This window comes from Trichomonas vaginalis, chromosome IV, assembly GCF_026262505.1.
Source record: "Trichomonas vaginalis G3 chromosome IV, whole genome shotgun sequence".
NCBI lineage: Eukaryota > Parabasalia > Trichomonadida > Trichomonadidae > Trichomonas > Trichomonas vaginalis.
This window is the reverse complement of record NC_067206.1, coordinates 29,430,842-29,443,459: the sequence shown is the minus strand read 5'-3', so window position 1 is coordinate 29,443,459 and position 12,618 is coordinate 29,430,842. Positions and strand designations below refer to the sequence as shown.

General features: G+C 30.2%; 5 protein-coding genes and 3 pseudogenes across 8 annotated transcripts, besides 1 other annotated feature; 6 read left to right on the top strand and 2 right to left on the bottom strand.

The window, feature by feature from the left end:
- Positions 1-143: 143 nt before the first annotated feature.
- On the top strand, positions 144-380 carry TVAGG3_0190550 (N-acetylmuramoyl-l-alanine amidase family; the record flags this gene model as incomplete). Its single annotated transcript, XM_051225956.1, has 1 exon — positions 144-380. The coding sequence occupies one exon, from the start codon at positions 144-146 to the stop codon at positions 378-380; it is 237 nt and encodes a 78-aa protein (XP_051110942.1).
- A 1,538-nt stretch (positions 381-1,918) lies between these two features.
- Positions 1,919-2,326, top strand: TVAGG3_0190540 (uncharacterized protein; the record flags this gene model as incomplete). The annotated part of the gene is made up of 1 exon (XM_051225955.1): positions 1,919-2,326. The coding sequence occupies one exon, from the start codon at positions 1,919-1,921 to the stop codon at positions 2,324-2,326; it is 408 nt and encodes a 135-aa protein (XP_051110941.1).
- Positions 2,327-2,467: 141 nt separating this feature from the next.
- Positions 2,468-12,618: part of a mobile genetic element that runs on past the window's edge.
- Positions 3,209-3,728, top strand: TVAGG3_0190530 (annotated as a pseudogene). Its single transcript has one exon. A coding segment is annotated over exon 1 (520 nt).
- On the top strand, positions 4,141-4,830 carry TVAGG3_0190520 (uncharacterized protein; the record flags this gene model as incomplete). The annotated part of the gene is made up of 1 exon (XM_051225954.1): positions 4,141-4,830. The coding sequence occupies one exon, from the start codon at positions 4,141-4,143 to the stop codon at positions 4,828-4,830; it is 690 nt and encodes a 229-aa protein (XP_051110940.1).
- On the top strand, positions 7,416-7,808 carry TVAGG3_0190510 (phage tail repeat-like family; the record flags this gene model as incomplete). Its single annotated transcript, XM_051225953.1, has 1 exon — positions 7,416-7,808. One exon carries the CDS (start codon positions 7,416-7,418, stop codon positions 7,806-7,808), a length of 393 nt encoding a protein of 130 aa, XP_051110939.1.
- Positions 8,319-8,984, top strand: TVAGG3_0190500 (uncharacterized protein; the record flags this gene model as incomplete). The annotated part of the gene is made up of 1 exon (XM_051225952.1): positions 8,319-8,984. The coding sequence occupies one exon, from the start codon at positions 8,319-8,321 to the stop codon at positions 8,982-8,984; it is 666 nt and encodes a 221-aa protein (XP_051110938.1).
- On the bottom strand, positions 9,404-9,675 carry TVAGG3_0190490 (annotated as a pseudogene). The gene has a single exon. A coding segment is annotated over exon 1 (272 nt).
- On the bottom strand, positions 9,696-11,252 carry TVAGG3_0190480 (annotated as a pseudogene). Its single transcript has one exon. A coding segment is annotated over exon 1 (1,557 nt).

Here is a 12,618-nt window from a genome sequence, read left to right as displayed (position 1 = left end):
TTATTTTTTGTTGAACATTTTCACTTTCATTTATTTCTTCCTCCTCTGTTTCATTTATTTTTAAAATCGGTTTCATTTATCATTAAATAAAAAATTAGAATATAAGTGATGAAATATATTTTTTAATTAATATTAAATCAGAAATGGCGGCAGGATTCTTTAAAAAATTATGGGATGGAATTAAGAAAGCTGCAGGTTGGGTTTATAAAAAGGTTATTAAACCTGTTGCAAACTTTTTGGCACCAGTAGCGAAAACGGCAGGAACTATCATAGGAGGAGTATTAGGTGCTAAAGCAGGTAATCCAGCGATGGGAGCACAAGCAGGTAACGCAGTTGGTGGAATTGCTGAAGGAATACTTAATAAAATAGGGGGTAAATAGTGGAAAAATAAATAAATATTATTTTTATCTCAATATTGGTTGTAGTCTTTGATAAACTTTATCTCCTTTATTTAATACTTCCCTTACCGGAACATTAGGTGCTATTTGTTCAGCAACGTCACTAATTGCTTCTTTATTCTTAAATATCCAATTTGCTCCTTTCTTAATCCCTTCCCAAACTTTATGCGCTCCTCTTTTTACTTTATCCCATAACTTTTTAAAGAATCCTGCAGCCATAGTTGATTATTTCATTAAAATTAAAAATTCATTTTCATCTTTTAATTTTGATTTTTTATTTAATAATAAATGACGACTAACTATTTAGTGCCAAACACTAAACCGATTAATGGAAATGTGTTTCATTCATTCGAAAAGATAAATGAAATATTCGCAAAGAATGACGGTAGAAGATATTATAGAGAACTTGAAAGTTCATGTTATGACTCTGATACTCCATATTTTGATGATAAACAAACTCATTTAAGAATTACAAATCCAGCTCATGATGTGAACCAATTAGGTGACACATATATTAAACGCAAAGTTAAAGCAACTCTAGTTTCAAATAAAGCTTTCACATGTGATGCCGCTTTTAAATGCATGCGTTTATTCGTTGGTTACAAATCATCAAATCAAAGCTTTAAACAATTAGAAGTAGAAACCGAAAGAGGTGATGCCGGTTATCTTCAGATGGATTGCGCCCGTGAATCTTTCGCATTTGCAACATATAAACCAAAATCAGAAAGGAAAGTTAAAAAGTTTGTTCATTCGTTATATAATAATGTTCAAAAATATGATAACTCAGTATGTGGTAAATATATTGACCCTTCAGAAGTTTTCAAGAACGCAAATGAAGAAGTTGATATCACTTTTGATATGATTATTCCGGTAAATGATTTGTTAGCATTTCAGGCGTTCGATGATTATCCTAAATCATTTGGTGAAATCATTCTTAAATATTATGTTTTCAGGGATACTTTAGTATTTTGTCAGGTTGACCCGTTAAGAGTTGCTGATTTACAAAATTATGTTTATGAAAAGATAACTGATGAAAATTATGAAAAGATTATGAATCATGTTTATAAATATGATCGCAAATTCCAACAAATCGGACTTCCTGCCAAATTAATTACAAGCTTAGCCGCTACATCTGCTGACGCAACAGTTGATAACGTTATTATTTCATGCACAAAGATGGAAGTTTTAGAGGATAAATGCATTACACCAGGATACGGTTTAATTGAAGAATCAGTTAAAGCAATACCACGTTTATTTAGTAAGGAAGATCCATTCATGATTCCAGCTCAACATATTGACGTTCGTTCACTAAATGGAGGTTGCATCACTCCTGAAGGTATTAGCTCAGATTTCTCATACGCTCTTCATAATGTTACAGATGTTGTGTTACATTTCCGAAGAATGCAATGCAAAGAACAGTTTTAGAAAATCCAATGCTTCGAGGTCTTCAGGTCACTATAGATTCCAGAAACTTCCCCGATCAAGCGATGACCACAGTGGGTGACATATTCTTTACACGTATGCTTCAAGCTTCTGATTTAGATGGAGTGAATGAATGCACGGAAGAATACGAGGACTCATTAACTAGACCACTGAATGATGATGATGGCAAGCCATTAGCTAGAACATGGAAAGACCAAACTTCATTCTTATGCACTATTCCAGTTCAACGTGATGGAGCGGGTATATTCTTTGATGGATTAGAAACTTTCAACTCACAAGTTACAGTACAAGTGAAAGCTTATCCAATCATTCAGGGTGAAAATGACACTTACTGTTCAAAGGTGACAAATCCTCCTCAGGTTTGGTTTACTAGGACTACATATTGGACATGGACACCGGATGAAGGTTTGAAATATCATCCAACAGGTACACCACCGCAGTATAGAAGTTCATATGATGAAATATTGATGAATAGAAATGTATAAAATTATAAATTTATTTTTGATTAAATGGATTTAAATTCTTATGAAGAATTAGCAGGAGTATATAATACATACGTAGATGATATGATTAATGAAGCATTGAGTGATAATAGAAATGCTCTATCTAAGGAAAAATTAATGAAAATTCCATATTCTGAATGTTACTTAAATTCAATCACTGCAGCAATTGGTAAACAAAATAAAGGTAAAACATTAACGATATTAAAACAAATTATCATTATTGCTAACACTTCCCCTATTCACATGTGTTAATTTATATCAACCGTTCAGGTTCACCTTCAGATGATACATTTGAATCTTTAAAGCATTTAATCAAAATTCCAATTATTTATTTATCACAAGAAGAAGCAGAAGATTATTTAAAAAACTTTTTAATGTATAAAGAATTATATAATACAATCAAGAAGCAAGGATTAGAGGATAAAATTATTGATAAACAACGGGATGAATTATTTGAAACACTTTCTATTTCAAATTTTGATAGAGAATTTTTGCATTCACTCATTTTTCTAGATGATGCGGTGAAATCAAAACTAATAACTAATGAGAAATCATATTTTAATCATTATTAACTCAATGTCGACACATTCAGTGTTCATTCTTTCATGGCTGTTCAATACTTTAAAGCATTAAGCACAAACATTAAATCAAACCTGTCCACCCTTTTCATTTTCAGTGGTTTTAGTCGTCAACAGTTGAACGTTATGCTTTATCAAGTGAATTTACCAATGAGCATTAATGAACTTTACACACAATATCAACAATTAGGAGAACATGGAAAAATAATAGTTGATTTAAATAAAGGTTCCATTAAATTCGAATAACTTTTTATAATTAATTTTTATTTTTTATTTATAATTAAACATGACAGAAATTGCAAATCTTCTACAGGTTCCATTAAAACAAGGACAAACAAAAAGGGTGCATATAATAGAACTATGAAAGTTCCAGACGGAATGAAAGAATTAGTCCACATTGTTGCCGGTCTTCAAAAGGATGTTAAACAAATGAGAAACGTTTTAACATTACCAGAAGCTCAAGCATATGCCAAACGTCATGGACCAAATTGGGAAGCACACGAAGCAGACATTACGGGTCCAAATGGAAAACCTGATGGAATAAATGAAGTTTTCGTTACTGATGGTCAAGGAAATATTAAAGTCATAAATGGGTATAAATTAACAATGACGGATTATCCTAAACGTAAAGCATATAATGAACATTATCCTATGCAATTTGATGAAAATGGAAAAGCTGTTAAACAATACATTGGAGAAGGTGAAAATGGTCCAATTAATTCATACCGTCATAATCCATATTCTTACTTCAATGAAGAATTAAATGCTATTGAAGAGGGACCGGATGGATTACCACGATATTCTAACCAGTTTGATGGTCAATATGCAAATTTAAGACCTGAAATTCCAGCTAAGAAATTCTTTAAAGTTGCTTTATTCGATCCAGTTTTCGCAAATGTTAAAGATGAACTTAAACAGCAATTCCAACCAATTATAGTAGCAAGAATTGCATCAGGTGCTTTATCTCAAGCATTCAAAGATTTAATTAAGAAACCATTATATCAGCAACGAGGTTTAACTTATGATTTAGTTAAGGAATCAGATAAAAGAAAATTTGAGAAATCAAATGATTATAAGAATGCAATTAATGAATATATTACGGTCTATTAATTTCGATGAAAATGCTAAAAATCAACTTCATGAACAAATACAGGAAATAATAGATTCAAAAGTTCCAGCAAAATAAAAGTTTAAATATATTTTTTTATTCGAATATAAATGAGAAGACGTTTCACTAGTCAAAAGAACACTAACGCAAAAGCAGAGATTACGGTTGGTTATAACGTAAATGATGATAAATCACGAATTATTCAAAATGTTAAAGTTAATGTTAGTCCTGAATTAACAAGGTCAGCAACTCAACCAAATTTATTAACTCGTGACTTACCGAAGAATGAGGAGAATGAAGAAAACCATGAGAATGGAGACCCAATCATTTTATCTGAACCTGGTAAAGAACCTGTTGAAATTCCCACTTATCCAACATACCCAGCACCACTTGATAACCCAGGAATCTACGATTACAGTCGCAATGCGCCATATAAAATAGACATTAATTCTGAATTAATGAAAATTTACCGTGATATCATAACTGATAATTATGATTCAATAATAAATTTAATTGACCAATCCGGTTTAATTATTTTACCTTATGAATCATTAATTCACATTATCGCCATTCTTTGTGATGTTCAAGATTCAGACGTGAAGATTCAATTTTTCATAGATGATGAGGTTTCATGCTGCGGAACAGTTGCAAAAATAAATCCTATAAAGGATATTAGCACAATTAAGATATCAAAGAACGGAACAACAACTGAACTTCATTTAACATATAATGATATTTATAATAAAATAGTTGATGAATATAAAATATCACTTGAAAAATTCTTTGTTAAGGCTATTTAATATTCAAGCATTAACATTATCGAATAATAATCCTTTGAATCATAATCGATAATAATTGACCTTTCACCAGTTTCTATCGTTTGTTTTATTTCTTTTTGTTCCCCACTATCCGGATCAGTCATTGTAATTGTTTTTGTTATAGTATCAGCTTTATCTTTAACTTCAATCTTTTTTCCATCAGGATATTTAAACCAAAATTCCAAAAATTCGATATTGTCAATCTGTTCATATTTTAATCTATCAATTACATTTTTAATACCATCTGAAAATCTTATGAAATGGTCATTATATGGGTTTGATTGAACTAAATTTGAATGAAGTGAAATATAACCGATGATGAATATGACATTGACTCATATTTTCTGAAAACACTAAAATTTATAACATGAATGAATTTCTTATTCGTTGAATTTATGAATTCTTGAGGTAATCTTATTCTAGTTTTATTTATCACTGGAAAATAACGCTTTACCATATTTTTAATCGTAATAAAAAAATGTCAATTATCAATATTATTTCGAATAATAACTGTGAATTAAATTTAACAGTTAGCGGAATTTATAATGTTACTCTCGTTTCTGTGAGTGGTAAATTTAATCCCATTCTTTTAGACCCTTCAGATTATATATCATTTATTAAAGATGACCTTGAGCCGCATAGCGGCGGGGTCGTAGACCTAAAAACGTATGATATGTATATAAATAATGTGATAACGAAATGGGATATTAACATGATTTTAAGTTATTTAAATGAATCATTTATCGTATGGTATGAAGAAAATTTTAAATCAAAACCTGATAAACTTTTTGAACTTGATGAAATAAATAACCTTATTAAATTTCCGCTGAAAATTAAATTTTGTACTCCTCGTCTTCGTTCATTGTTGGGGATATTAAATTTTGAAAAAGATGTTGGGGATGTTTTGTATTCTGACACTGGTTCTAATTTCATTTTAATCAAATGTGATAAAGTTAATACCCCAATGAGATTTTCACATCAAACATTAGACCCTAACTCTTACCCATCAATACAAAACATTTTATCCATCAACTTAAACATATTTTCTTTATCATATCCGTTTCAATTATCCGGGAATTCATTTATTCTTCATTCAAAAGATTTATCAAATATTAAATTTAGAATAACTGACCTATTTGATTGTGATTTAGAATTTATGAATGAAATATTATGGCAATTTCAAATAGAAAAAATAGCTGATGAGATAACAGATTAAATATTTATTTTTAAATCGTAATAAATGATTAAACAACAGCAACCACAGACCATTACATACGCCATATATGCATATAATTCAAAGACGGCAGAACAAACGCAAATGTTGAAATATGGAGATTTGGAGATAGTATTGAAAAATGACCATTTCGAATTCGTTTGCAAAGGTGGTGCAGTGATATCAAATATAAAAGAAATTTTATTTATGAATTCAAAAATTAAAGGAATAACGGATGATATAACATCAATTCCACCAGAAGAACAAAGATATTACGCATTAAATGCATTTCCTAAAGTTTTGAAGATTGGAAGATTTAATTTAAATGAGGAATTCATAAAAGGTTTCCTAAATGACATAATGAAGAAAGCAGATAAGGAATATGTTCATACTGAGTTCGCATATGTTAACGATGAGTTAAATAAGAAGGCATATAAGGAATATGTGGATGAAAAAGATAATGAAATTATAAAAAGGGTTGAATGGTACCATGAACGGACATCGAAGATTTTAGAAGGTAAAGCCAATACAGGGTGGGTTTCAGGATGTTTAGACCTTAAAGCGGATAAAACTTATGTTAACGATGAGTTAAATAAGAAAGCAGATAAGGAATATGTTAACGATGAGTTAAATAAGAAGGCAGATAAGGAATATGTTAACGATGAGTTAAATAAGAAAGCAGATAAGGAATATGTTAACGATGAGTTAATGAAGAAAGCAGATAAGGAATATGTTAACGAAATATACCAAAGTTTAGTTGGAACAAAAAATATTGAAACTATTGTTGGCGACTTTTCTGTCAATGAAGAAAACAAATATTTTAGATGGGTTTGTACAGTCCTTAAGAAATGGTATACGGTATAAACTCATTCCGAAAAATAACAATGAAATGTATGTAGCTATATAAAGAATAATGGCACACAAGTTAAAGTTCCATTAGACAACAACTGCTACTTAAACTTATATGGAGACGAACAAAAGAAATATTTAAGAGTTTATGAAATGACGGATATGACATTGTCTAACGTAGCTCCAGCACCGTATTATTATGACTATGGTGTTGACGCACGTGTAGACCCAAAAAAGCAAACATTATATTTAGAATATTATAGATATAAAAGATATAATGCAATAGAAAAAACGAGAATAGTATATATTATACAGATGACAGAAATAAATATTATAGTCAAGATTTTACATACCCTGAAAACATAAGATTATATATATAAAATATTCTGACACAAACCAGAAGAAACCCGAAATAGTTACACTATATTTTAAGTTCAAAAGAGACAATCCTATATTATCTCATATGTTTGATTTAATGAACCCAGTAGGTTCTATTTATACATCTATGGATGTGAGAGGTCCTCAAGCAATGTTTGGTGTTGGTGCATGGGAACAAATAGTCGACAGGTTTTTGTATTGTGCAAACTCTTCAAAGGAAACAGGTGGAAGTAAAACGATTTCAGGTGAAAATTTACCTGCACACAGTCACTACATAGATTTAAGCACATCTCAAGCAGGTTGGCATAAGCATAGATATTGGGATTGGTCAGGAATGACAAAAGGTAAAGGATATGATGTTAAAGACAACGTTAAGTTTGCCATAAATTGTTACTGGAGTGACACTCAGGGAGAAGGAAACCATACACATCACGTTTCAGGATATACACAAACAACGGGACAAAGTAAAGAATACATGCCACCTTACATGACTGTATTCGCATGGTATAGAGTTCAATGAACGCTCAATGTTTGTGAAACAAACTTTAGGAGCTCCAAAAGAGCAAACAGCATAATTTAAATTTTTATTTTAGTATAAATGAAGATTCTACCATATGGTGTTATTGGAAGAGATAAAGATGGAAACCCAATATTTGATCCAAAGTTAAAATTAAAGTTACTGACAAGACAACAACTTGAAAAGTTGCTGAAACCAAAACAGGATGAGAAAATGAGAAAATGAGAAAATGAGAAAGGAAAAAAATTTAAATTATGCAATTTTATTTTTATCATAAATGACAAAATTAATTAAGCCAACTATTTCTAAATTAATGATACCAATGAAATCATTTCGTGGAGTACTTATCCCAGGTTCTTCACAATTAGCCGGGGCAAGTGTTGTGACTCAAGGTGGAACATTAACGAATCCATTCAAATTATTAACTAAAGATGAACTTAATAAAATGATGATAAAATAACTGATAACAAAATTTTATTTTATTTATTTTTTATTTTGTATGTAAGAACAGATATGTCAGTCGAAGCAAAAACGTTCACGAACAAATCAAATGGCGAAACATTCACAAAAGGCACTTATAATGGTATTGAAGTCTTACGTAGAGACAAGGATAGTTACATTAATGCAACAAAGATGGCAAGAGAAGCAGGAAAGTTAAACCATTTAAACAGATTTCTCAATAGTACTAAAATGCAGGAAATTCTTGAGTTTTGGATGAACGAATACGGTGGAGCCAAAAGTGGCTCGACCTCAAAACAAGCATTTTATGAGCTTACAAATGGTGTCATGAATGAATTCAAAGGTATTTACATACATCCTGACCTCGTTCATTTTGTTGCTGAATGGTGCTCTGTAAAGTATGCATTTTATGTCAAAGATATTATGGACTCCATAGACAAGAAAGTTCATGAGAAGTTAGATGAAGAAGAACTCGAAGATACAGTGGAGAATGCTAAACCTTTGTTTGAAGAAGAAGTTGGAAAAATGTGCGAAAAACAATTAGAACATGAACGTGAGATATGTTATGGTTATAGAGATTCTTCATACGAACTAGACCAATGGGAACAAGAAGATTTAAAGAGAGAATTTAGAGAATATGAACTCGCTAAGATAGCATTTGAAGCTGCAGAAAAGAAGTTAAAAGTTTGGGGTCGTTTTGTACAAAAATATTGTGAGTAAATGAACCATTTATTTTTGGTCAAAGCTTCCACGACATTTTGACAACAACATAGGAGGAAGGTAGTTATTCAAAAATAATTAATTATTGAAGAACTGGAGGTGCTACCATGCTACCATGTGCTACCAGGTCATTCAACTTCTCTGAAAAATGATGACAACATGACATTTTGACAACATCACTGGAAATATGATGCAGCCCAAAAATAATGTTTTCATTAACGATAAAATAAGTGATAACAAATTTTTATTTTATCATAAATGAATACCCCACAAGCTCAAAATTTACCACGAATCATAACAAGGGAGGAAATGATAAAAATGATGCAAGAACATGTTAAAAATAACAAACCACTAAAACTGAGAAAATGTGGTTATGCAGTAATGATGGAAAGAGAGATGTTGTCGAAGAGGAATAAAAATTAAATTTGGATTGAGTTTAAAAATTCATCTTTATTAAATTCATCTCTTCCAATCAATTTATTTATTCTATTAAATTCTTTTATTTTTGCTTCACTCAGTTTAAGGATTGAACGATAAGTTTCTAATTTTTCGATTATTTCTTTCCTCTCTTTATCGTTTTCAACCCCCCGCATTGTGGCTTCTTTTTGTAATAGCATATTTTTGATTTAATTCTGTTTAGTTTCTTTTTATATTCATTGTCTGGACTCTTGGATGCTTCGTTGACACTCATTTCTTACGAAATAAAAAAAATTAAATAATATTTAAATATAATGGAGTAATAAAATAAATCGGAATTTCTATTAATTTTATTGTTAACCTCAACTAATGTATTGCCGTTAATATATCTAACAAATTCAGCTATTGTGTCAAATCTTCGTCTTCTTTTTGTCATTGATTTATTAGTTTTTCCATAATCGAGATGAATCAAAACTTTATCCCTTGTTTAAAATTCATGAGCCCGAATTAATTTGTTCACGTTTAACATCATTCAACCTTTCCATTTGCTTTCTAATATATTCCCATTCTTTTTGAAATATCATTTTTCATTTCCACTGGTTTCATGTTTATTGTTCTATGCCATGTATTATGTAATAATTACTAACTGCTGTATGATGGAGTCATGATTTCCATCCCAGTATATCTGACCGTTAACCCTAACGCATCTCTAAGAGTTCTCATTACCGCATCAACTATTTTATTATGAAACGTATATGGAGAGGATGAAAAGTAAAAATTAATTTGTGGAAAATAATGAGCCATAGCTGCCTGAAATCCTTTATCATCATCACCCCTTATATTATCTACTCTTTCATGATCTAGTAAGTATTGAATAGCTCTTCTTGTTTCCTGTTCTGTTTTCCCTTTCACCGGAATGCAATATAAATATCTGGTGTTAATGTTAATGGCAAATAAATAAGTAACGTTTCCTCTTGAATATTCTAAATGATCGATTTCGTATGAATATGGATATGGTGCAAATGAAGGGCGACTAAATTTTTCCTTTAACGGTTGAATTTTTGGGTCAGTTGGTTTATTTAATATCTTGAAATCCTTTTTAAAATCTTTTTGCTTCTTTAATGTTTGAAATGGATATAATAAAGTGAATGATGAAGGATTAACTGAAGGAGGAGGCGGTTTTGGTGTTGCAGGTACTGTCGTTAGAGGTTTTGGTGTTGCAGGTACTGTCGTTAGAGGTTTTGGTGTTGCAAGTGGTTTAATTTTATCTGCTTTGATTTTGGATGATGAAGTTTTGGAATTCATTCCTTTCTTCATTAATTCTGGATGTATTCTTTTCATTTGTTTTAAATATGCTGTATATAAAGGTTTAATATACTTTCCCGCTTCGAGTTTATGTTGAAGGATGAATTCCAAAAGTTGATCTTCATTTAAAAGTCGGGCTGAATATGGTTTAACTAATGAATCATAAATTAAAGCTTGTGCTTCATTTATGGTCTGAAGGACCTGGGCGTTTTGCGGCTCAGGATTATATAATTTATATAATTTATATAATTCATCAATATCTTCTTCTGTTAATACTTTATTTTTGAAATCTTTCAATTGTTTAAGTTGTGATTTACTTTTTCCCTTTGAATATTCATTATTTTTAATTTTGTCTTTAATTTTAGAAATTATTTTATCATGATATTTCAAAACTTCATTTTTATAATACGAATAATAATAATTCATATCATCACCCGTTATATTGTTATCATGTTTTTGGAGATATGATTTTAATTCATAATAATCAAAATTTTCTTGATTAAGTACTAAATCATCAATTAAAATTTTTAAATCTGCGCTATTCATTTATATAAAAATAAAATAAATGTTTTAAGGGTGCCCACCTCTTTGAATCATAGTATCAAAACCATTATTTACGGTTCCTTTTGTCTCTTCTGTGGCATTTTATTAAATAAATGGCATACAACATCCATTTTCACAACATACAGCCTTAGTGTGTGCTCCTGTTAATGCAGTCTTACCGATTGTTAAGCGAGTCATTGACCCATTTTTAAGTTGTAAATTAATATTCTGACCATCAAATATCACTTTATCATTTATATACCCAAATAATTTTTAGGTGTTAATTGTTTATTTTGTCGTAAACTAACTCTTTCATTTTTTTGTGCAATCTTTTAAATCACTTCCATCAATTGAACCGTTGAATGAAGATATAACACTTAGGACATAAAGCAACCATGTTATCACCTTGTTTCTCAATTGCTAAACCCAATAACTTCTTCTCATGTGCTTTTTCTTCAGCTTTATTCTTAATTTAGGTTTAAATTTCTCATTAAAAACAGAAGAAATCAAAAGGTGCGAATTTGTAAATGTTTTTATCATAAAATTTTTTATCGGTTACAATTGCTTGAAATGCTTGAGTGTTAGGAGATTTGGGTCGCCAGCGATTGCCCAATATAAGATGAATCAGTATCACCTTCAATGAAATGAAAACGATTAACATCCATGCATTTATACATAAAATCATAAATGAAAACCAAATACCAGTATTTTTGCGTTATCTAAAGTGAAGAATGCCTCTTGTAAACATGTATCACATCTATAAAATCTATCTTTAAGCATCACTTGATACGTATCCTCTCCTATTTCTCTTATGTTTTTAAACTTATTTGACATACATGCAACGCGTGCCTTCTGTGCATTCTTATTTTAGTCTTTGCGTAATTTTGTGTATTCATTGCATCGTAACCATATGATCCATTAAGTGAAATCTTGCAAAATAAACTTTTTCCTTTATTTCCTTCTAATTCAGCCTTTTGTCTTTCATTCATAAATTCGTTCCAAATTCATTAAAACAAGTGTTTTTCGTAAATGTTAAAATTGATTGAATGTCATCGATGATAAAAATGAAATCTGTCTATTAGATACCAAAGATAATAAGAAAGAAAATGGTTGATATTGGTTGTGTGTTGATGCTAACTGAGTTAATTTTCTCTGTTTCTGGTCAACTGGTAGATTGTTTGATTTCATGTAATTATACATAAAACTGCCAATTGTTTTTTCATCTGTGATAATATCTAAGTTTCTTATTATGGTAAAAAGTTTATGTAATCATTAATGTATTTTTCATCAATGTGACCCTTTACTTCAGCCACGAATAAAGTATTTTTCTTCTTAATTATTCCCAGTGCTTTTGCTTTCTTTGTTGCTG